Below are 26,828 nucleotides of genomic sequence, written 5' to 3'. Positions count from 1 at the left end.
CCACAGAGGACATTTGATAGTATAAAAACCCTAGGTAAGGGGGCAGGTGGGCAGCCACCCACTAATTTTGGATAGTTTAGGTTAGTCAGGTAAGTCAGTTGGCTTGCTGTTGTCAGTTAGGGCCCTAGAGTAGAACTTTTCTTAATTTTCATTTCTTTGGCAATGGCAACGTTCTCTTATCTTTGTGAGTCTAGCTTCCCTGTCTGCTGTGTCCCAAGTCCTCATGTGTTGTAAGAAATCTTGTGTATGTGCATCATTAAAGCATAATCCTACCTTCTACCTCCTGTCTTTTCAACATCATTTATCCCGATCTATTCACTACATAATGTTATAGTTCCTGCACTTTCCCTAGGAACGAAACACGCTTCATAGGTGAAAGATCACCACCAGTAAACGCTTTAAAGCTGTTAGTTTGGTCCAAAACGATTCATCTTCGCTCCCGTTCTTGCTCTTTAAAACAGAAATGATCCGATATTATAAATTGAAGTATGAATTAGGTAAGAATGGAATGTAGGAGAGTTAAATTGGCATGTTATAAAGTTAACTTCTGCTTAATTCTTCACACTCCTGTAAGGACCTGAGAGAATTACATAAGCTTCCAGCAAACACAAATCACTTGCAGTGTGTGTTTCATGCTGTTGAGTCATGCTAGGATATTCTTGATAGATCGATATGAAATCGTCTGAAAGCAGTTGAGAGACAAATACAGCTCTCCTGGCTGCCCAAATGCATAAGAAATATGATTATGCAGTTTTAATTGGCTACAAGCAATTATGTGGAGATTTGTATAATCTGCCTGCATCTGTTATGTGTGCAAACGGATCAATTTATAATGAGTAAAAATTCCAAGCTACAAAACTGCAAGTAGCAAATCAAAGCTCTGCACTTAACCAAAAGTGGTAGTAATTTATTTGATAATGATGTGTCACTATCATTTGCTCACAATTTAGACACTTGATGGTTGCCGAAGCACTTGTTTCTGATCTCATATTTCAAATAACCCAAGGCCATGTGCTATTTATCATCACTTCATCTTTCTTCTTTAGCTAAAGTACTTTAACATCTAGCAGAACAGTTTCCATTCATTACCTGGAACAGGTATCAACATCATCATAATCATGCACAGCTGACTGTAGCTGAATTAAAGGTACAGTAAAGAGTACAAGAGAGAGAGACAGAGAGAAAGTGAGAGAAGTCAGGTGAATATTTACTTCTGGGAGAAGAGGTCTCTGTAAGGGCTGCCGTGTTGGAGTGCAATGCCATAACCTTTACTGCTCATGCTGTTGCCTGAGACGGTGACGGTGCACTCGTCGTCCGTCAGTGCTGCATATTCCACCACAGCCATGTCCCAGAGGAAGGCATACGGGCCTTTCTTTGCCTAATGGGGAAAATGAGCATTTCATCAAACGCAATGCTAACACGAATGCTTACCACACTTTTCTAATCAGTCCTAGTTTGCACAGTGCTAATCTTACTGAAAGCAGCGGGAGTCATAATATACACTTAAGTACCTTCAATATTATAGAAGCTTAATGCTTCTGCACAGTTTTCAGTATTACACCACACTCTCGAAAGAGGAGCTAGACGATAATGTCACAGTCATTACAGAGAAACAGTGCAGCCATGGAGACCAGACTCAGGTATTACCGTTTAAGTGATTAATAAGCTGCTGGTCAGAGGGTAAAACTGATCTTATCTCCTGTAAGAATAAAAACACTGCTAAACTGTCTCAGCTTTCAGATGTGAGAGCTGCGTGTAGGCCTGCAGCTCTCGCGCTAATTAGCCAAGTAAAAGGTACTGACAGCTTTTCTTTCTTTCTCCAATGTCCTCATTAATTCCTTTGTTTTCGCATATGCTCTTGCTTGAATAAGGAGAACAGTGCACTAGGTTGAAACCAAAAGCAGCTGCTGTTGTGGATGTTTGTGGAAAGACTGAAAAATAGACCAAAGCTAAAGTGTTTTCGCGTGATGCCAGACCGGAAGCGGCATTTTGAACGCTCTCCACCTCATTCTCTATCCCATACCAAAGCTGACGCAGGGCCTGACAAATCACAGCACACAGAATAACACCATTTATTAATAAACTTAATCCTCTTATCAGTATAATGAGTGTGAATGTCTGTGGGAGGAAGCTGTGAAACCATGCGGTCATCAGAAAACACCATTCTTCCTGTGCTGAGATTTTATACCAGAACATGTATCATTTGTTACTCTCAAGATCAAAAATTGTATTCCTTCATGACTCAAATTTCTAAGGCAATGGTGTCAAGTTCCTGTTGTCACAAAGTGCAAAGTGTAAACGCCTCTGTCCTGAAGATGTACAGTAGAAGAACTTAAAGTCAAAGCTTGACCTCTGACACTGGAGATTCCTTCCATACATGCTACATACATACAAATATGCTTAAATGTCTCCTCAAGTGACATTAATGATTTTTGATGTGGAGCTTCCGTCGTATGTGTTACTAGTTACTAGCGATGTACAACCTTTTAGAATGAGTGCAATTAACAATCAACAAATTCTTATCAATCAGAATCCAGCATTGAGCATTAGAGAATTGGTGACTGTAGATTACAGGACAAACAGATACAGGAAGTCTTAGTTCTTGGTTATTACCTTGCGGATGCCCTCTGATGGACTGGACACAGAGTATTCCTGTCCGTTGTTCTTGCTGATAGTCCTCCACAGCTCAGCATAGGTGCTGTCCTGCTCCAACGGGTTTGTGCCCTTGGCTCTGAAGTAGTCATACACTGCTGAGTCCCGCACCGTCCCGTAATCCAAGTCCACCTGTCTAGCCAGGTCCTGAAACGTCCTGTAGAGGGAGAGAGAGAGAGAGAGAGAGAGAGAGAGAGAGAGAGAGAGAGAGAGAGAGAGAGAGAGAGAGAGAGAGAGAGAGAGAGAGAGAGAGAGAGAGAGAGAGAGAGAGAGAGATTATTCAGGGGTCTAGAAAAAAAAATCTTAAGAAAAATCTTAAATCTAGTGACATGACACCAGCATCCAACCTTTAGGCCATGATCACCACCTGAACATGATCAGATTCAACAACAAAAAAAAACATTATAAAGAGACAGTTTATGAGTAACAGCACCTGATAAATGCTGTATAACATTGGTAGATTATCAGTGCTGTGCAGCTGTATAGTTCTGCATCAGGATAGTTTTCTCTTAAAATCTGGTTGCCTCTGCCAGGTGGTTAGGTCTTTGAATGAGCCTCTGAACAAGAAAAACTGACAACCAGATCAACTTGTAAGACATAACATAAAATGCCTGTTTTCATTTCGGGAATAAAATAAAAGCATAAAAGTGTTTATATTGCTTTAAAATGTTCTTTATGGACAAGTAATGTACCATGAAATAGTGTACCATGAAATGGTAAAACACAACATGCAGGGTCTGTGCCACTCATCTTTCATTTCTTAATAATCCACAGCGAACTTCGCTTATTTCTTAACTCGAAGCTCATGTTATTCTTTACATTTACGGCATTTGGCAGACGCCCTTATCCTGAATGACATATAAAAGTTCTTTGAATGTTTAATGAATCAATGAATACATTAACTCTGTTTTATTGGTTACAGACCAATAATATACCATCAGCCCAACACAATTGTTTTTTTTTAAATATATAAAACAGGGAAAATAAAAGCTTGTTTAAGTGTTTTAGGAAAAGATAGTCTTCACCAATTGTTAAAAGATAGCCAGTGACTCAGCTGTTCAGACATCTAGGGGAAGTTCATTCCACCACCTCAGTGCTAGAATAAAAACTGGGTCTTGACGTGGGACCAGCCAAGTGCTAGTAGATCAGAGTGAACTTTTTTGGCTTTGTAGGCAAGTATCAGTGTTTTGATGCATGCAGCTACCAGTGGAGCCAGTGGAGGAACGCAGCAGTGGGGTGGTGTGTAAGAACTTTGGCAGGTTGAAAACAAGTCGTGCAGCTGCATTTTGTATCATTTGCAAAGGAAAAATTGCGTTCATAGGTAGACCTTCCGGCAGTAAGTTGCAGTAGTCAAGTTTTGAAATGAGCACCTGAGCAGCTGAGCAGTTACAGGAATCGTCTGATTGTAGTGATTGCCTCAAAAGGTTGTGCAATAAAATATTAAGTTAGGGGTACCATAATTTTTGTCTAGGCCTGTTCCATGAGTTTATTTTTTTTAAATAATTCAGTTGAAGCATGGTTGAAAAGCAATGTCTGACTTTCATTGGTTAACATTCATAGAATTTTTATTTATTATTACTTTTGTCAGGTTAAAGTTTCTTTCTGTGACCATTGTGAGTTTTCCTTTCATTAACCAAAGGGACCAAAGGGTACCAACAATTTTGTCCATGTGTGTATGTCTGCCAGACATGCTGAAATCTGAGGAAAGGAAAGGATATTTGATTGAGTATCATCAGCATAGCAGTGGAAAGAGAACGCATGTAAGGATATCACTTTGCAAAGAGAGTAAGTATAAAGGGAGAAAAGGTGAGGAGCATGTATTGAGCCTTGTGGGACACCAGTGGAGAGTCTGCATGGAGCTTCCTTGAGGGGATGGTGCTTCCATCACTTCTTTCAGATTAGCTAAGTGGTATAGAGATCTGTAGTGTAAGATCTGAGAAAGTCCTGAGCAGTGGTTTAGGATGAGAGGACTCAGAACCAGATTTTAAGCCTCAGCGGTGTCACAAATCAGAATCCGGACATCTGAACAAAGCCCTTAACACTCCAGTGCTCAGCTCTGTGTCTGTCTCCTGTCTCATATACAGCTAACTTTGGATAAAATGAATAAAAGAACACAAGAACACAATGTGCACTGGCCTGGTGTCCTCACTCTGGCTCACTACACCATTCTCCATCAGGTGCTGCTCGGCACGTTCTCACTCCTCTGCTGTGATCCATCTTAATGAAGCCTCTTGGAAGAGTGAATGAGTGTAATTATAAGACAGCCTCCAGCGTTCATGTTCTAGAATCATGTCAGTGAAACGAGATCGTGTCTTCATGGTATCAGAGCATTAATCAGCTTTTTAAAACACACATGCTGGAGGTGAGAATTAAAGGAAAAACTGGTTATGAAATCTTTGTATAAAAGGAAAAAAGAAAGGCTGGCATTTCTATTTCTGCGGTATTAGTTTCCTGGACATGCATGTGATCGGTATGGAGCTGTGCAGTAATTCTGATGAAGTAAGACATTATTAGTGATCTCTGTATAAAACGAACAGACATGGGCGTGTCTTCACTATCATCACACCACATACTCTATGTGCACCATACACACAGCTGATTTTAATACACACTGACGGTTTTGATTTAGGCCATGCTTAATCATAAATAGGTCACATGACCATGTCTGTAGTGTGTACCTGTGTAAATATTACTAATATGAACATGTCAGAATAAAGTCCCATAGAAACTCTGCGTATTGACATCACCTCCACATGGAAAACTAATCCCGTCTGAACGTGGCCTTTATAGAGAAATATATTGGAGAAGAAAGTTTCCTAAAATCTTCTAGATGTCAGTATTTATTATGTTGTTGTTAGAAGAGGGAAAAGTGATGCGTGGAGCCAAAAAATGTATCTGTCCTGTAAGGGTTCAGTCTAACCGCATGCTTAACCAGGACACCACAATGTTCATGTTCACTGCCTGAACACATTTGTACATCTTGTAGCTTTTGGGTCATGATTATTGGACGCCAGTGTAAAAAGATAAAGTCTTTTTTCAAATTCTTCATATCACTGCCTCAAAAATACCTTAAAATAGTTTAGTAACATTGTGTATTTGTGGTTTTTTTAGGGTCCGTTTTAATCATGCGGCTCTGTATGCTCAGAAAACAGCCAGAGGAAACATCGCCTTCTGAAAAGAGAGAGCAGCAGAGAGGAGGACGAAAAGAGGCAAAAGAATGAAGAATAAGGTGACAGAGGTGAAAGAATAAAAGTATCTGAAGGGAAAGCCCTGAAGGCAAACAGGGACAAAGGGAATTCCTGAATCCTACATGATTCCTTTTATTATAACTACAGAATATTAGTCTCAGTGAGAGGATACAGCACACTGAAATGTTCAACCATACAGACTCAACTCAACAGTACACACAAACCCACAAAGACATACTGTATTGGGGTATACTGTAAATTTAGTACATTATTAGGAAATATTGTGAGTACAGTATTGGGGAATTGGGGTATACTTTTTTAGTACAATATTGGGGTAATCCGACTGAAGTATTGTGGCACTGGGCTATATTGTGCACACAGAATTGGGGTATAGTTTGTGTAGGATATTAGAGTGTATTACTTGTACAGTGTTGGGGTATATTATGAGTGTAGAACTGAAGGATTGGTGTACTGTATATTGTGAGTACAGTCTTCTTCTTCTTCTTTTGGCTTTTCCCTTCAGGGGTCGCCACAGCGAATCATCTCTCTCCACCTATCCCTATCTTCTGCATCCTCAACACTTGCACCCACTAGCTTCATATCCTCTATTAATTACATCCATATACCTCCTCTTTGGTCTTCCTCTTTGCATCCTGTCTGGCAGCTCCATGTCCAACATTCTCCTACCAATATACTCACTCTCCCTCCTCTGAACATGTCCAAACCATCTTAATACTCTGAGTACATTATTGGGGTATATTTTATGTTGGGTATTAGAGTGTATTACTGGAATATACTTTTGAATACAGTATTGGGATATACTGTATGAGTGAAGTACTGGGGTATATTGTGAATAAGGTTTTGGGGTAATAGAGTAATAGGGTACATTATGTGTAAAGGATTGGGGTATATTGTGAATACCGTATTATAAAGGGTTATCTGTAGAGTTTCTATGTGCAGTGAGATCCAGGAATCTGTCATCATTACTGCATTAAGGTTAAGAACATCTGCACATTAATGTTAATTTGTGAACAAACAGCAGTTTAATTTTCGATCATCCTGAATCCTGTGATCTGAGTTGTTTCATTAGAAGTGACAAAATGATCTCAGTGTAAAGAAGAAAAGAGAAAAAGCAGAGAAAGTTTGAGAGTAATATCGACGTAATGAAGCCCACTCGATTCAGCTCTTTGCCAGATTGTGTTTGGAAACTCACCGCAGAACTCATGATATCAACACTAGGTTCAATCAAACACACTCTCACATGGCTCTGGTCCAGATTCTTCACCGACATCATCTTCAGTCGAGATCACTCCACATCGATCAGCATTAGACTAAGTCAGACATGTCAAGAGCAACAAATGAGGCCTGGGGCTTCATCTGTACTGAAAATGGGATGGCTATCTTAAGTGTGTATAGATTGCATCTCTCTCTGTTGGATAGTGTATATAGAATAATTATTGGATTTGAAGTGTTCAGTGTTCCTGATGGGCTTGCTCATCCACTTAATTAAATCAGGGGGAAAAAAGGATGATTGCTCTGCCCTTGGGGCCCATTTTCCCAAACAACAGCTTCATCAATAAATCAGAAAAATGACAGTACAGAGCGGAAGTAAACAAGAAAAAAAATCTTCCAGACAACATTATGAATAAAAATCCAACAATTAAAGCTGAAAGCAAATAAATGGCACATTAGTTTCATGTTAATGGTGGCATGTAGCTTTGGCAGCCTGGATTTCCTGCTGAGGCTTTCACACAGCTCAGTAGAAAGGAAAACTCAAGCCAAGGGAAAAAAAAGGTTTACAAAAAACAATAACTGCCAAATGACGAATCAAATGAAGAAAGCTTCAGGAAAGAGTGAAAGGTTGCACAATGTTTAACTGAAAAGCTGGAGAACTTACTAGGAATCTCATATTTTCATCTGGCTGAGAGTAAAAGCTGAAACACAGTGCGATGTAAACACCTGGGACAAGGAAACACTTACAGTGTGGACATACGAAATTACACACCTCAAAATGTAGGGCTCATATGTACCTAATTTTACCTATTGAGAACTTACATGAGATTTATGTTTGATCTCATCCTTTTTACAAATATACCCATTTTCACCATGACACTGTAACAAAACTCTACAGATATCATCTTAATTACCTTAAAGAAACAACATTAACATTAATAATAATGTTGAGTGTCATGTTTCCAAAACATTGTGGCAGAAAATGCTGCACAGTTTCCCTTGAAGTGAGGAGATAAGCAGAGTGCTAAAAGCTGCAGACACAAAACATTCATTTTAGCATTAGCTTAATGGTGCGGCATTTTCACACATGCATGATTAGAGCACACTTTTGTAGAATGCTCCTATGATAAATCCACAAAACCAAGAATGAGTTGTTCTAATCAATGGTCCTTGAGCTTAAAAACGTCATCCAGAGAGCATGTTCAGCTCCGAGTTGTGAAGAAGAACAGAGAGCAGAGAGTGTTTAGGGTTCGAGAGATCTGAGTACTTTCAAACATATAAATGCAAAAAAAAGTTTTGAGAAGAGGTGGAGACATACCGTACGGTGTTGTCCATGCGGGACACAGTGAGGTATGCTGCCAGGTTAGCTGTGTACGATGAACATACGATTAAGGTGAAGAGCCACCAGCTCCCCATCACGATCCGCAAAGCCACCGATCCCACCGCCGAGTCTCCGCCTGCGAGCAGGACAGCATCATCAAACACTTCTGCTCTCAATCAGCAAAACCAATTTCACTACTTGTCCCTTCCTATCTGGGGAAACTCATGATATAAGAAGAATATATTCAAGTGAAAATTAAATGTGCACATGTCCTTAATAAAGTATAAATGCATACCTAGGACCTAATTTTTCAACTAAGCATGCTAACATTGAAACTAGCAAAAACTTGCAGTCCTTTTTAATTTATGCAATTTTTCTGTAGTTATATTGCCACCTACTGCAACACAACTTACAAATCAATGTATAAGTTTCTACAAATCAGATGTTAGTAAAGAATACCTATACAGCTAATCTCCAGAGGAAGATGGTGTGTCAGGCAAAGGAAAGTGCTGCTGTGAGCTTATTAGCCACATGCTAATTCCTCCTGTTCTAATTCCACCATGCTCAATAAAAGGACAAATGTGGAGAAGTTGCATAGATTCGTTGCAGAGGCTTTTGTGCTACACCTATCAATCACAGCAAAGATTAGACGGTGGCAGGCTAAGGACCAATGGGACAGGGCCTCCCCTGATTTAATTACGGGCTGCTTGGCATAAAAGCACTTCAGTGGCAGAGTGCCAGGTGGTAATAGATGCAGATGGAGCATCAAATTTGCTGAGCAGGTCGTTTTTTTTGCTTTTTGGATCAGATGAAGCCGTTACTCAGTGTCTCCACACAAAGGCACCTCCAGCAGGTCTCTGTTCTTTAGTAGCTGCTTTTCAAACACCACCATGTTTACCACCACCAGCCTCACAGCTTGCTGCTTACAGCTACTGTGCTCTGGCCTCCATGTCTCCATCCTGTCTCCATCTCTGCTCTGTATCTCTGCTCTCTTTCTGGAGCAGACATTCTGTATGACCTTTTTACAAGTCTTCCTTCTATGCTCATCATATTTAAGGTAGTGTTTGCATTATTGTTTATTTTATTGCTTTAACACACGTGTGCATGGCAAATACGTGTGTTAATTTACACACGTGTGTAAATTTGTTTCAGGGTGAATGTTGTTTGGTCTGGGAAAACTTTGGATGGAATGGAATGTCACTGAAACTAAATTCTTGGAAATAAATCTTTTTAAGAGATGATAAACACTATATATCTTACAAAAATGACTAAATTCTTTATTCACCATTACATGCGAGTGCTCCGGTACAGCAGGTGGTGCTATTATTATTACAAAGTCATGACTATTTCACCTCCTCAAAATGATCCTGCTCCACAATCAGAATAAAACCTTTTTAACCCTTTAGCTTTATTTTGGAAAATATAAAATGCAGAACATTACTGCGAGGCATGTAAAAGAGATAGATTTCGAAACAGCACATGATACTTTACTGACTCTCGGTAGTTAAAGGATATTTTGGGAGCAGCAACCAAGCTCTTCACACTTACCCTGGTGTACAAAGGCACCGTAAACAAGCCACACAGCACTGTGTAGAGAGTTGGACATTGTGGACGGAGCTCCTGCAGGATTCTGGCAGCGCAGCGACTGCATACGGTTCAGCAGGAAGATCAGGACTCCGACCACAGGAATGGCTGCTGCGATGCAGGCCCAGACAGCGAGGTCAAATGGAGCAAATAACGAGAAGATGTTGATCTTCTCCTCTGGTTTTTGCATCAAGATCCCTACTGAGTAATCCATGTAGCGCTTGCTGAAGTCCACTACGTTCTCTCGCTCGGGTGTTATGGTGATGGCAGACACGGCCAGGTCGGCTCTCTGCATGGACAAACACATATCCATCAGGGAGCAGAACCACACCAGAGATTACAGAACCTGCCTTAAACACAACTGCTCAAAAACACTAAAAAACTAAAAAATTACTCTGAATCTACGCCTGATCCTCTCATGATCCGCTCTGGTTTTAGCTGATGCTCATTTTGCTTTTTAATTGTCCTGCATTGCTCAGTCTGCCTGACCTTTGACCTCGCCCTTGTTTTCAGTTTCATAATTAGACAGAAGTAGTTTTTATAGTTCTCTTACAATCATTAAACCATTCGATGTCTCATGAAGCATGAAAATATGAACACATTTTCCAGATCTATCGACTGAGGTTTCTGAGCGTATTCTACACTTTTCTCTTGCTCTTGCTCTTTTCTCTTGCTTTTCTCTTTGCTCTGAAGTGCTCCTGAAGCACTCACCTTGTTAATAAGTTCCCCGATCATGCCATTCCAGGAGCCGTTGGGAAGCTGAGAGCCATACTTGCTGTCTGCTACTTGGTAGATGTCGTATTTGAAGCCGAGGATCTTCGCCAAGGCGTCAAGAACATCGATGGAGAATCCTTTGTACCTTTTGGGCTGCCCAAGAATGTTTTCTGCTACCATGACAAATGGGTCCTCCTTTAAAGAGAAGACATAGATCATTTACTATGATTGATTTTCCTGACAATTTCCAACAAGTTTGCATCGTGTTCTTCCCTTTCCGAGCACTGCTGGACATATGTGGCGTGATAGAGCAGGATTACACCAATGGCATATTAACAAAGTGTAATAAGGAGCATGAGGCGTGAAACCAGGACCTGCTCTGATAATGCTGCTTCTGCTCCGTGTTTCAAGGTGAAAATTATTTTGTAGGTAGACAGACGGTGAGATTATTTTAAAATACATAAAGGCTTTACTTCAAACAAAGTTTAGACATTTAAAAAACAAATCATTTTAACTAACTAACTAATGTGAATGACTCTCACCAGCAGCGTGACAACTTTGACTGTGACTCCCTGCATGCCGTTCTCTATCCGACTCTCCTTCAGACTCCCGTTCAAGCCGTGTACCGAGTCCCATGTGGCTAACTGCAGGAGATAAAACAGCCACCCACACACACACACACACACACACACAAACACAAAGCCTTTATTTGTCACATATACATTACTATACAGTGATTTTCATCACGTTTCCAGCTTGTTAATAATTTGGGTCAGAGCACAAGCTCAGACATGATACAACACCCTGGAGCCTATGGGTAAGGGCCTCTCTCAAGGCCCCCGCAGTGGCAGCTTGCCATTTACCATATGAACCACCACTGCCCTAAGAGTTAAGATTGAAAATAATATAGTGTAGAACTTTACACTCTGATGAGTCTTTCATTTCATTTTTTTATCTGCTCCAGAAAAAGCTTCTCAAATTTTCAGAGCCATAGTTTGCCTTTAATAAACATTAAGAAACAGCATATGAGTAGCCCAGGACATGCTACTTTTTTGCTACTGTCTTATTTGTAGCTAATCTTCATGCAAACAGATTCAACAAGCATGATATAAACCCCTACTTTACTTTAAATAAGCTTACCATATACAGTTATATTTTGTTATTTGGCATATTTTAGCCTCGTTCACAGAACTGGACAGCACTTTCACTCATCCAGTACAAGACTAGCTAATGAATTTATGATACACACACATGAACACACACACACACAGATCCTGGCAGTGCAAAATATTCCCCTGAGCAGTACCTCCTAGCATCCATCGATCAACAAAAGTCATCACAGAGTCGTCTTGATTAATGTGTTTGTCTGGAAAAGCTTCACTACTGGCACAACAAAGCAAGCCATGCCTTTTTCTCTGCCAGAGAGAAGAACATCACACACTGAACCAAACCTCTGGCGGATAAAACTTTAGTGGACTATTATGTATTTATCCTAATAGCCTTTCTGTAACTTCCTCTGAAGTTTCTAAACACTATGCTTTTATAGAGAAGTCTGCTGACTAACAGAGAGCTCAGTAGCTTCAACAGCTGCTTGGGCTGAACTTGGCATCGTTGACGTGAATGCTGGGACTATTTCACACCTCTCATTCTCATCTGGCTCAGGAACGATCTCTGTTCGTCGAAAGCCAACCAAGTTCACATTATTATTCTGGATCAGGTTCGTTTACATAAGAAATAGGCAATAACATTAGAAACCATTCCCTGCTCTGCTCCTGCAGCAAACCTGATGATCGACTAATTGGTTTTGTTGCAGAGGGAAAAAAAAAGAGAGCAAGGACCTAAAAGAGCATTTACGAATATATAGCTAATGCGTTCAGCATCGGTGATATCAGTTGTGTGTGAGTTTTAATTCAATCACATAGAAGAGAATAAAACAATCCACATCAAGAAATCAATAAACATTCTCCACGAAGAGCCAGGCTATTGGACTGCGTTTAAACCTAACCATATTCCATTAAATGATCCGATATGGTTTTAGATTAATCTCTGTATGAGTTCATCTACACACACACACACACACACACACACACACACACACACACACACACACACACACACACACACACACACACACACACACACACACAGGGTCATAATCAGGATTAAGTCTAAGATTAATGAAATATGCAGCATGTGTGACATGTGAGCTGTCTGGTTAACCCTGCGGAATGCCTGAGGAATGTTAAATGGAGAACTTTAGTGGTTCTCGTGCTCGGGCCTCGGATACAGATATTTCTCTCCCAGCTTCTCTTTAATAAGCTGCTGTGTTGTGGTTCTGCATTAATAAAAGGCTGGAGACGCACTTGGGTTTGCCAGCCTGGAGCTTCGAAATACCATTTTTTCTAGTCTATAATATTCAGATAACTCTTCAGTGATTCCAGCTCCACCAGGGGTTTCTTGATTACACACATGAACTCCCTGCAGCAGCAGCTCGGCTCTTCACAAGGTGATTGCAGAAAACCTGTGATAGTGCAGGACTCATAAAAAATCCTCATTTCCGTGCTGAGCCACTGCCAGAACAAACACAAAGTGAAAATAAAGACAAACTGCAGACAGGACTTTTATAGAGTACAGTACATCTCTACAAAAGCTCCCAGTCACAGGTGAAGGGAACTGGAAGCTGTGGCCTATTAGACTTCTCCCAAAATGGAGACAAAACTTCATCTGAAGCCAAAATGCACCAGGGGCAAAATTCACTCTTTTTATTGCTGCTTTCTTGCTTTATTAAAACCTGAGTGTGAGGTAGAGATGAAGCAGATACAAGGAACTTTATCAGCATAAGTGTATATGTCTGTATTGGAAAATGAACATTACCTGAACATCACCTAACACTGAACACCACCTGAACATCACATGAACATCACCTAACACTGAACACCACCTGAAAATCACCTGAACATCACCTAACACTGAACATCACCTAACACTGAACATCACCTAACACTGAACATCACCTAACACTGAACATTACCTGAACATCACATGAACATCACTTAACACTGAACACCACCTAACACTGAACATCACCTAACACTGAACATTACCTGAACATCACATGAACATCACCTAACACTGAACACCACCTGAAAATCACCTGAACATCACCTAACACTGAACACCACCTGAAAATCACCTGAACATCACCTAACACTGAACATCACCTAACACTGAACACCACCTGAAAATCACCTGAACATCACCTAACACTGAACATCACCTAACACTGAACACCACCTGAAAATCACCTGAAAATCACCTAACACTGAACACCACCTGAAAATCACCTGAACATCACCTAACACTGAACATCACCTAACACTGAACATCACCTGAAAATCACCTGAACATCACCTAACACTGAACAACACCTGAAAATCACCTGAACATCACCTAACACTGAACATTACCTGAAAATCACCTGAACACCACCTGAAAATCACCTGAACATCACCTAATGCTGAACATCACCTGAAAATCACCTGAACATCACCTAACCCTGAACATCACCTAACACTGAACATCACCTGAACATCAACTAACACTGAACACCACCTGAAAATCACCTGAACATCACCTAACACTGAACATCACCTGAACATCACCTAACACTGAACATCACCTGAACATCACCTGAACATCACCTTACACTCAAATATCACCTGAAAATCGCCTGAACATCACCTAACACTGAACATCACCTAACACTGAACATACCCTGAACATCACCTAACACTGAACACCACCTAACACTGAATATTATCTGAATATCACCTAACATGGAACATCACCTAACACTGAACATTATCTGAACATCACCTGAACATCACCTAAACATCACCAAACACTGAACATCACCTAACACTAACCATTACCTGCATTTCACCTCAACATCACCTAACGCTGAATATCACATGAACATCACCTAAAACTTACTAGTCACAAAAATAATACACAACAATTATCACTGTATGAAGAGGAGTTTGTAAAACAATGCTGGTGTGTGTTTGAATCTAACAAACACCAATAACCCTGACACTAACACAAATACAGTAGACACTAACACTAACAAACACTATCGCTAACAATAACACTAAAACTAATAAAAAAACAACACCAACAAACACCAATAACCCTGACACTAACACTAACATTAACAAACACTATCATTCTCACTAACAATAACAAATTTACACTAACACCAACAAACAATAACTAAGCCTGACAGTAACACTAATAAGCACTAACACTAACAAACAATAACACTAATAAACCAAAACACTAACCAACACTAACTAACCCTGACACAAACATTAACAAACACTATCACTAACATACAAAAACTAACCCTGACACAAACATTAACAAACACTATCACTAACATACAAAAACTAACCCTGACACTAACATTAACAAATGCTAACAATAATTAATTAACACGAACACTAACAGTAACTAAGCTACAGTAACACTGGCCAACACTAAGACTACGAATAACACTAATAAACACTAACAGAAGCACAGGCTACTGGTCTAAAAAACCAGTTTAATACTGCTGCAGTCTCTTTTTTCTAACACTATTGTTCATTATAATGTTCCTTCCTCCAGCCTGGATACATGTGAAGTGACCTGGTGATCCAGTAGTGCAGCTCAGTGCTCCATCCCAGACACTTTCCTCCTTCCTAACAAACTTATAGCCAAGGTCAGATAGCAAATGTGATGGGGTTAAATGTCACGCCGCTTCTCTGTCCGTCACAAACACTCGACAACACAGAGTGATGATCTCGAAGCGCCCGAGGCTCAGAGAGCCGACCGACCGATTCATCAACATCTGTCAGATTTTCTCACTTTGTGTCAAACTTCTTACTATAGTGACAAATGAAATTCAGGACATGACGGATGGTGTATCAGAGCGGACACTTACAGGAAGTAAAGAGGAAGACTCAAGCTCAAAAGCCTCTGAAATAAATCATTTGTTGCTTATCATGTATCTTACCTCGCCTTACTGAGGCTGACTGACAGCTCAGTGAATACACAAACATCCCACAAACATCCTCAGAATCTCATTTCTTGTTAACTGGAATAACAACTATGACTTAAAAAGATTTTACTATCTTATCTTCTCATCTTATCTCATTTCATCTCATCTTCTCATCTCATATTATCTCATCTCATCTTATCTCATCTCATCTCATCTTACTGCCCCATGTTACAGATCTATCTCTATACTGTGTTAGAGAAGCTATAACTACTTTCCTCATATTGCTATACCATAGTTACTGTATAGTACAATGCTACCATGCTAAATATATTACTTATAACCATCTCACTGTAAGAGCCAGTAATATTACTGTAATTACATTACATTTACAGCATTTGGCAGACGCCCTTATCCAGGTCAAGTCTGGAAACACAGTCTATACATTAACACTGGTTCACTAGGTTACACACTTAGAATGCTATCCACCTATTATTTTAGAGGTAGGTCTTCACCCCTCGTTCGAAGATAGCCAGTGACTCAACTGTTCGGACATCTAGCAAAAGTTCATTCCACCACCTTGGTGCCAGCACAGAAATGAGTCTGTATAGCTACCTCTTACCCTTAGAGATGGTAGGACAAGTGCTGGTAGCTCTGAGGAAGCGAGGTGCAGTGTGAGAAGTGACAAGAGCTTTGAGATAAGATTGAGCTGGACCATTTATGGGTTTGTAGCAAGCATCAGAGTTTTGAATCTGAAGTGTGGAGCTAACACAGTCGGCTGGTGTGAGAGAACTCAGCTAGGTTAAAAACAAGTAGTACGCTACTGCTACTGCTCTAGATTAATTATAGTGACATTACTACTCTATATGAGTTATATTACTGTACTAGACTACATTATTCAAAATGACTTTACATTGCTAATATCTTTCTATAAAACTTATTATATATAAGAATATAAAAATATTTTGCTATACATTTTAGGGTATATGACTAATGGATTTCCTATAAATAAAACTCACAAGTATATATTATATTATACTTATACTATACTTATATTGCCATATTACTTATAGATATATTGCTTTTATATAATTTTTATTATATTCTATAATTGTATGTTCTCTATATTCTGTCTATATAAATCTTTCTCTCTCTCTTTTTTTTGACTAACAGCTGATAGTGTTTTATGTGAACACTTTCAGCCTTACGCACACTGTTATTTTTTTTTTGCTTGTTTTTCACTCTGTTTTTGTGCTGTGTGTACAGTGTGAAACCTAGCAACAACACCAAACAGCAGAAAAAAAAGAATAAAAAATAAAGAAAAAAATAAAGGACATTTCACTGTGATTCGGAATCCAGAGAATAGTGCGTGTGTGTAAGTGCACTATAATTACTGTTCTTCTTCTTAGCGGTGTGAGGAGTAATGAAAAAGAAAAGGCTGTTTTTTTTTTTATCCGTGGAAAAGGTAATGGGTTCTGTCACATTAGGAAATGAGATTTGCGACATTCGGAGTTCGCATCTTTTTCAAAAATGAGAAAAACTATGTGCTCGCTCATCATCTCCTGTTAACTGAAGGGAAATGGTACAGGAAGGTTAATACCTGGACAGAGATGATGCTGTGAGCTTGACAGTTGCTTGATAGTGGAGTTTATGTTTCCCAATTATTTCCCATAAACATCAGCAAAACATATCTTCTTGTAGCTGTTGTAGTATCTGGTAGAAATTTAGCCAGAATCTGCAATTTTAAGTTCCTCGATGTTCATTTCTACAGCAGAAAGTCAGATGGTGTGCATTGTGAAGGATAAAAAAAAAGGATGCAATTCCCACCTTGTTACATCCGTGCTTATTAGATTTCCTAGAAGACCCAGTTGCATTTCCTTAAATGGGATTCCATAAACTGTTTCTCTCTTTTGGCAAGCAATATTGTTTCAGAGAAATGGAAGCTACCAGGAGTGGTAAATGTATACAAAAACAGGCTGGTAAGAAGAAAAGAGAACAGGAACAAGAAAATAACACCTCAATCTCCATTACTCTTAATCTGTGAGCTGCTCCATCTGCTGGAGAAAAAGTCGTGAGCAGAAAGTAGAGAGATTAGAAATTAAGAGAAGATGAGAGAGGATGAGACATGGAGACTGACAGCCTGAACCGCGTAACCACGGCCACGAGGTTCCTGCTTTCCTTTAGACTCTGAAAGCTTTTTGCATTCATGCTTTGGAGATGTAGTGAATAGTCTGTGCTTTAAATTCATGACATATGTCAAATAAACAGCAGCGCTCCTCATTTGTCTCCATAGCGAGTTGGAGATGGAGTCGACTGGATGGATGTTTTGTTGGGAGGTGCTGGTTACGGTGAGTGAGGCTGAGACTCTAATAAAGAACAACAACGGGACTGAGTGCACTTGACGTGCCATTAGCTGTCTTTGCCTTTCATTACAGCTAATAAATGTGCCGAGTGGGTGAGGGGAGACCACTGGCCTGTGGGAGTGTGTGTGTGTGTGTCTGCAAGCTAAATGGCCATGGTCGCAGGAACCTAATGGCCATAATGCGATATGCTGGGTTCATAATTCAAGTTGGGATGCAGGGTGATTAAATCTTCATTAGCAGCGGACGGGTTCGGTCCTCTCTCCTGTAATTTACATTACTCTTCATTTTTAAACAATAGATGGGAGGCAACAGATTGGTGAAAACAAAAACAAAAGCAGAAAAATATAGATAGAAAGACAGAAAGACAGACAAACAGACATACAGAGAGACAGTTAGATAGATGAATGATCTAGTATTATTATAGGAGAGATTCAGATTTATGGAATGTGCTTCTCGCCAGTCCACCCACTCCACGATGAGCTGCTTAGCAGCAAAACTGCCACATGCTCCACATAAACACACTAGGAGATGTGGAGTCTCTGAGCAGAATGGAGTATCTGATGTAACATCAGATCGTGAGGTCATGTTTCCATCTATGTGGAGTTTTATATGTTCTTGAACATATAAAACACCCTGTATTGGTGGGTGCTCTCTGGGTTCTCCAGTTTCCTCCAAAAACACACCATGCTATGCTGAACTGCCCAAGTGTAATCAGCAGAGATAAAGCTTAAGTTAATTCTTTTTTTTTTTAACTTATATTGGTGGACTTATACCCCTAGCCCCATATTCTAGCTGGGGGATTTCCAGATGTTTCCTAGGATATCATCTCTCCAACGAGGTTTGATACAGCTCTATCAGGAACTATACAGGGCTTGGAAGCTGACCAAACCCCACGTCATGTTTCAGAGATGTAGCAGCTCTGGGAGTGTTTTAGACTACTGATCACCTCATTCCACCATGAAGAGAGATCCCAGCATCTGTGCTGAGGAACCTTATCATAAATACCATAAAAAGGCACACCCTGGTTGGATTAGTGTTAGTGAGAGCTGTCCCTGGAGCCAGGCCATGGGGTGGTCACCTGCTAATCTGAAATGGTGTGATGGAGCCATTTTGCTGGTCAGTCAGACAGCAGGTGTGTGGATGTGCAAGCTTTAGGCTGCAAATTTACTTCAAGTCCAATACATGCACATGTGCGCACATATACACACAGATCCAAGCAACAGCACTGCTCACCCTGTGTAGATCTGAAGGATTAAAAGTAAAATCCTTCAGGGGGAGGAGTAGAGCTGAAGCATCTTTGCCTTGCACTGCAATGTATTGATGATTACTGATTCTGCATGCCAGGGTTCAACGTGGAAACGGTGGATGAGGCGCTTTGTAGAAACCACAGCAGCATCATCAATGTACTGTAGATGGTAAGTCTCAGGTAATAAGAGCTTCTCTCTTTCTCCCACAATTATATACACACACACACACACACACACACACACACACACACACACACACACACACACACACACACGGTTTGCAAATACGCAAACAGACTGCAGGATTCAGGAGAAAGAAAGAAAGAAAGAAAGAAAGAAAGAAAGAAAGAAAGAAAGAAAGAAAGAAAGAAAGAAAGAAAGAAAGCAGAGTCTGTGAATGTCATGAGCAGCTCTGTAACACTGGGCTGGGAACAAAAGTGTGTTATGGTGAGGATAAAGTCTGGCACATAGCGACAAAACACAATCATGCCTTATAGGTGTGTGTGTGTTTTTTCCATGTAAGTGTTCCTGACTGCGGCAGTAAGCTGTGATCTAAGACTCTTGGAAACTAACAGAAGTGTTACAAAACGTTTTGTGTTCATGAGGTCCGTGGAAATGAATAATCTTTTCACAGGCTCCATTTTACAGGCATAAAATTGCTCCCTGCACTGTAGGTGTGGATAATACCACTAATATCAGACTCTAATCATCCATCCTGTATCAAAAACCTTCAGCATTTTCAGATATTAAGGCATAAGGCAGATATTGATGCACGGAACTGCTGATTAGCGAAGGAACTGGTAGAAACTTCTAGAAAATTGATTCCTGAATTTTGCGTTTAACAGAATCACTAAATCTAAAATGAATATATTTGTAGTGACTTTATGGTTCTCTCATGTTTTTGCTCACATTGGGTTTCTTCTCTCACAATAAATGTTATGAATATATTGTTATGAAGCTAATGCTGTCATGCTGATTGTCCATCATTCACTTTCTAACAATGACAGATTGTTCACTGAATCTTTCTCCACACACACACACACACACACACACACACACACACACACACACACACACACACACACACACACACACACACACACACACACACATGCTTGGTAGAACTACTGTACTATTACTATTTTTGTCTGTAAGTGGTTGTGTTAAGCGTGTACTCGTGTCAGGATTAAAAATGATTATAGTATTATCTTGAACCACAATAAAGCCTGATGGAAGATCGTCTACTCAGATGTTTGAGTGTTTCTGTCACTTTCTGTTCTTCTCCGAGGTTTTATTGCCATGCAGTTGGCACCGAGACGATACACTTAGATGTAACACACTCGATATGCTCAGACATTTTAAACTGTAGTATCATCTTAGTATATCATATATATCATATATCTCTGTTTATCAGGACATACAGTATATCGCAGTGATATCTAGAGTTTCACAAACAGAGAGCAGAAATGTCCAAAGATATTTTTAAGTAAAGTTTAAAAAAAACCCTGAGGTTTATTAAAAGAAGTTAAAGGGAAGTAAGGTTCATAAAGAATGAAATGGATCAGTAAATAAACCTTGATTTCTGATGGCTAGCACACTGTCTTTCTTTCTTTCTTTCTTTCTTTCTTTCTTTCTTTCTTTCTTTCTTTCTTTCTTTTTAAACGTACCCTTTTGATGTCTTTTCCGAAGGTCTCGCTGAAGCTGGTGCCCAAAATCTCAAACTGAACGTGCGAGTTGGATCCATTGTCCATGAAGTCCATAGCTCCAGTGAGGCCAGTGATGCGACCCTGGCGAGAGAGGCACATCCACCCATTTAGCATAAAATGACGCTGCATGACTCCACGGTCTAATGGATGTCCTTATTAGCTCAATTACAGCCTATCAGTAGCAGATCATCAGTGTTGTCTGTAGGTCAGAGATTAAAACAGACTGAGGAGGATACAGAAAGTTATCAATCCCTGATATAACAGAAAAAAAGACAGATGAAAATAAGGGATCAGTGAGGATGATGCTGCAGGCCCTGGGCTGAACTTTCTGAGAGACGTTTAGCACAGCACAAGTCACTCAGTCTCATGTAGCGCTCATATTTAACATAAAACTCAGACAGATCAGAACTCACACAGCCTCATATCTAGAGCTCACACTTAACACAAACACTTTATTTCTTTTTCTGCAGCTCCAAGGGTTTGAAACTGTGAGCAACTCACTCTTGGCCTGGAGTCTTAGCTGTAGACAAATGGCTTTCAGCTAATTGCTACCTTCTGAGAGGAGTAGATTATTGTACCTTCTGGATGGTCTCCAGCATGGACCAGCCTCCATTCCAGGGCTTGGTGGACTTCCGTATGCAGTTCAGGCTGGCCATGCTGTGCCACTTCCTGTCCTCTAACTTCCTGTAGAAGGCGTTAGCTAGCATCAGCACGCTGTCATACAAGTACAAGTTGGAAACCTGAAATAAAAGGAAAGAGATGATTGATGAATGAAGGTGTGAGGTCTAAGGCTCAGTGTGAAGTGTTGTGTGTTTGGTGGGGTATTGAGTGTGAGGTGTTGAATGTATGGGGCTCTGAGTTTGAGGTGGTGAGATTAAATTGAGTGCTGAGTATGAGGTGTTGAGTGTTGAGTGTGAGGTGTTGAATATGTGGTATTGATTATTGAGTATGATGTGTTGATTGTGAGTATGTGGTGTTGAGTGTAGGGGTTGAGTATGAGCTGTTAAGTTTAAAGTGTTGAGTATGAGGCTCTGCATGTAAAGTGTTGAGTATAAGGTGTAGTGTGAGTATGTGGTGTTGAGTATGAGCTGTTAAGTGTAAAGTGTTGAGTATGAGGTGTTGAGTGTTGGGTATAAGGTGTTCAGTGTGTAAAGTAGATTCATTTCTATTCCAGTTTGTTCTACTACATTATAGCGGATCATTTTCCTTCATTTCCTACCCACAGAGAGAGTGAAGCCTCACACAGGACTCCTCTGAGACACATGAAGCTCCACACACACACACAGACACACAGACACACACACACACACACACACACACACACACACACACACACACACACACACACACACACACACAATGTGAGAAGTCAGTGATTATTGTGTTGAGATTATTCATATCTGCCCAGCATAAACCATCACCCATGCCATATTAACATTAGTTGTGCTAGCTCGGCGTTCTTGAGGCTGTAATTTCTCAGTCAGTCTCCGAGGCACGCAATGTGAAGATCGGACTTCAGCGTCTGATGTCACATCTGCATTATATTTGTGACACTAAAGCCTGGCGCAACACATTACAGCGCCGAAGCCATGCCGTGTGTCAGGAGCAAGAGTGCATCAAGATATAGAAAATCCAGGAAGAGGCTCAGATGCCGTGTGACACACTGAAAACCTCAGAGTGTCACGGCTGATGAGGACGGAGAGGTGTCTTCTAGCCGCACGCCACCATTAAGCCACTGCATCATCGCCGGTGACAGGAACTCATCTCTGCTTAGACTCATAAAGAACATCACACTCCGAAAGAAGCATCGCCGAGACACGGATATTTCAGGATTTCGTTCAAGTCTCCGAAAGGACAGTCTTCCATTATTGGAGTGTGGTGAGATGAAGCTGTAACGGGGCTCTGGACATTAAATAAGATTACGGTAATTTCTGTTTTTTTTTTCTTCAATTGTTTCATTTAAACTGAGAGAAGAAAGGAAGCCAGAGCTTTAACACTGCTGATGCAACAGGAAACTAAAGCTCGCCCTGATCTCTAATTAATACAGCGTTATAGGAAAATCAACAGGAAGTGACCTCAAGCGACTGCAGGTATCCCTCCTGAGGGTCACAGAGCAGAGATGAGATGCGATGGCTGTTCCTCATACAGTTCACACTGCTGTCTCTCCACAGAGGAAAGATCTGTCTGATGACCGTCATCCTGCCCAGTGCACTGTGGGCCAGCTCCATGATCTCAGTGTCGCTGATCTCCTAAAAACAACAACAACAATAAAAACACACACACGGATGAGTTTATATAAATATATTTATATTCCAAAGCTGTTTCTTTGACAGTAAAATTAGATCGGACAGCGAGCTCTTCAGCAGGATGATGAGGTGGTGATTTCCGCTGTGTGTTTTTTCATCTCATCTGTGTGGAGAAAATGACTCGCTTCTTGTCCTGCTTCAGCAAAATATCTCAATTTCTGGAGACCGGCGCATTTTCTCAGCTCGTCATCTGAGTTATCCTTTAATGAGCTGGAGCTGGTGTGAAAAATACATCAGCCTGCACCAGAGTGAGGAAAAGATTACACACTCCAATTAACATGCCGCAGTTAACACACAAGACTTAACAAACTCCAATTCACACGAGCTAATTAACACACATGACTTAACAAAGCCCAATTAACATATCCCAATTAACACACATGACTTAAACCACAATTAACACATCCCAATTAACACACATGACTTAAACCACAATTAACACATCCCAATTAACACACATGACTTAAACCACAATTAACACATCCTAATTAACACACATGACTTAAACCTAAATTAACAAATGCCAATTAACACACATGACTTAATAAACCACAATTAACAAATCCCAAATTAACACACCTGACTTAGCAAACCCAAATTAACAAATCCCAATTAACACAACTGACATAACAAACCCCATTGAACAAACAGCAATTAACACCCCATTTAACAAACCCCAGCTAACACACCTGGCGTAACAAACCCCATTCAACAAATCCCAATTAACACACCAGAAAAAAACACAATTAACAAGCCCTACTTAACATATCCGACTAACCCAAATTAGCACATGCCAATTAACACACCTGACTTATCACACCCCAGTGAACACACCATACTTAACACATCCCTATTACCACACACCAATGAACACACTAAATTAACACACTGAATTAAACCCCCCCAAAACATACATCGCATGTCTGATATAATACTCCTGACATAACTCCTCAGCTAAGGCTCTGTGTGCATCGAGCTCTTATATAAAATATGAACCTCACAAACTATTCAAAGATCATTATTAAAAAAAAAACACTCTGATTTCTGCTTGCTTTTCATCGTTACAGCTCCTTAAATGAAAGAAGGATCCTGAAGGACGAGGACGTGTACGAATGTGAGGATAACTTTCTGCATAAAAATGAATTCACTGCTAAAATATAGATCAATCAATCAGCAAATAAATATTGTTTTATAAAAACACAATAATGTGACCCGTGTGCCAGACTCTTCTGTATCTCTCTCTCTCTCTCTGTCTCTCTCTCTCTCTGTCTCTCTCTCTCTCTCTCTCTCTCTCTCTCTCTCTCTCTCTCTCTCTCTCTCTCTCTCTCTCTCTAATACATAATACATTACATAACACACCTAGCTCTCTTTGTTCCTGTTTCAGTCTTTTGTTTGTTGGATCTGACTCTGTGCTTCTATTAAATAATCTCTGCACTTTCTCTGTCTGAGCGCTGGAGCTGTATCTGTACCTGTAGAGGAAGGTTTGCCCTGTCGTTGTTATGTAATCTTAATGATACTTAAGTGACAAAAACAGCTATTTTAACAGAAAGCTATGAAAAGAAGAAAGGTCAGAAATGATACATGTATCATGACAAAAGCAGTACACAGTGAATAATCAGAGGGAAAATAGTAACACTCCGGTTCCTTCTGGATATGAAGTCATGATGTTTAGATCTTCAGAAAAACAGATGAGTAGAGGACGAGTGTTAAAGCTTTATTCAGACGGGATTCGTTTCCTTTATGGCGGAGGTGTGTATCTGATTATACCCCAAGTTTTTTTTTGGAGATTTTTTATTTTGGCTTCTATAAAATAACCTGGAGAAATAAATGCAGGTGATATTGATCCCATCTGAACTGACTAAAGAAAAAAAATATTTTACTCGTGTACTATACTCAGGATAAAGACCATGCAGGAAACCCCAAAAGTTTAAAAAGTAAGAAGAATAAAGGGAGAGAGAGAGAGAGAGAGAGAGAGAGAGAGAGAGAGAGAGAGAGAGAGAGAGGAGAGAGAGAGAGAGAGAGAGTTAGACAGAGAGACAGACAGACAGACAGACAGACAGAGGGAAAGAGAGAGTGAGACAGACAGACAGAGGGAAAGAGAGAGTGAGACAGACAGACAGAGAAAGAGAGAGTGAGACAGACAGACAGACAGAGAGAGTAGTGAGACAGACAGACAGACAGACAGACAGACAGACAGAGAGAAAGAGAGAGTGAGACAGACAGACAGACAGAGAAAGAGAGAGTGAGACAGACAGATAGACAGACAGAGAAAGAGAGAGTGAGACAGACAGACAGACAGACAGACAGAGAAAGAGAGAGTGAGACAGACAGACAGACAGACAGAGAGCGTAGTGAGACAGACAGACAGACAGACAGACAGACAGACAGACAGAGGGAAAGAGAGAGTGAGACAGACAGACAGACAGACAGACAGACAGACAGAGAAAGAGAGAGTGAGACAGACAGACAGACAGAGAGAGTAGTGAGACAGACAGACAGACAGACAGACAGACAGAGAAAGAGAGAGTGAGACAGACAGATAGACAGACAGAGAAAGAGAGAGTGAGACAGACAGACAGACAGACAGAGAAAGAGAGAGTGAGACAGACAGACAGACAGACAGAGAAAGAGAGAGTGAGACAGACAGACAGACAGAGAAAGAGAGAGTGAGACAGACAGACAGACAGACAGAGAAAGAGAGAGTGAGACAGACAGACAGACAGAGAAAGAGAGAGTGAGACAGACAGACAGACAGACAGACAGAGAAAGAGAGAGTGAGACAGACAGACAGACAGAGAAAGAGAGAGTGAGACAGACAGACAGACAGACAGACAGAGAAAGAGAGAGTGAGACAGACAGACAGACAGACAGAGAAAGAGAGAGTGAGACAGACAGACAGACAGACAGACAGACAGAGAAAGAGAGAGTGAGACAGACAGACAGACAGACAGACAGAGAAAGAGAGAGTGAGACAGACAGACAGACAGACAGACAGAGAAAGAGAGAGTGAGACAGACAGACAGAGTTTGTCTTTTGAGGTTTCTGTGCTATGCAGATTTAAGACGACAGATGTTTTGTAAATAAATGAAGTACAGCAGCTCGGTGTGTAATGGAATATATTCATCACCAAGCTGCTTCTCAAACATTATTTATAAACTCACCATGTAAGCAACAATGCAATGTTATTGTAACGACAAAACACACACACACACACACACACACACACACACACACACACACACACACACACACACACACACACACACACACACACACACACACACACACATGCCACACACAGAGGCACACCACTGACACATGCCACACATACAATGTTAAGAGTGTGTGGATGTGTGTGTTAAAAGTGTGAAGGTGTGTGTGTGTTTAGAGTGTAGTGTGTGTTTTGTGTGTGTAGTCGTGTGTGTGTTTAGTGTGTGTAGTTGTGTGTCTGAATGTGTGTGTTTAATGTGTGTAGATGT

At 40.4% G+C, this 26,828-nt stretch overlaps 1 protein-coding gene across 3 annotated transcripts in view; it reads right to left on the bottom strand.

The window, feature by feature from the left end:
- Positions 1–26,828, bottom strand: part of grid1b (glutamate receptor, ionotropic, delta 1b) — a 287,849-nt gene that overhangs the window by 7,848 nt on the left and 253,173 nt on the right. For all 3 annotated transcript variants that reach the window (XM_047817636.1, XM_047817635.1, XM_027177782.2), the window contains 9 exons: positions 23,119–23,292; positions 21,622–21,783; positions 21,005–21,124; positions 11,235–11,336; positions 10,690–10,887; positions 9,943–10,267; positions 8,392–8,530; positions 2,614–2,809; positions 1,212–1,378 (listed from right to left, as the gene is read on the bottom strand). In XM_047817636.1, coding sequence (XP_047673592.1) covers positions 1,212–1,378; positions 2,614–2,809; positions 8,392–8,530; positions 9,943–10,267; positions 10,690–10,887; positions 11,235–11,336; positions 21,005–21,124; positions 21,622–21,783; positions 23,119–23,292 — 1,583 coding nt within the window. The remainder of the gene's footprint in view (positions 1–1,211; positions 1,379–2,613; positions 2,810–8,391; positions 8,531–9,942; positions 10,268–10,689; positions 10,888–11,234; positions 11,337–21,004; positions 21,125–21,621; positions 21,784–23,118; positions 23,293–26,828) is intronic.

The sequence above is a fragment of the Tachysurus fulvidraco genome, chromosome 8 (assembly GCF_022655615.1).
Source record: "Tachysurus fulvidraco isolate hzauxx_2018 chromosome 8, HZAU_PFXX_2.0, whole genome shotgun sequence".
Classification (NCBI taxonomy): domain Eukaryota; kingdom Metazoa; phylum Chordata; class Actinopteri; order Siluriformes; family Bagridae; genus Tachysurus; species Tachysurus fulvidraco.
This window is presented reverse-complemented; position numbering and strand designations above follow the sequence as displayed.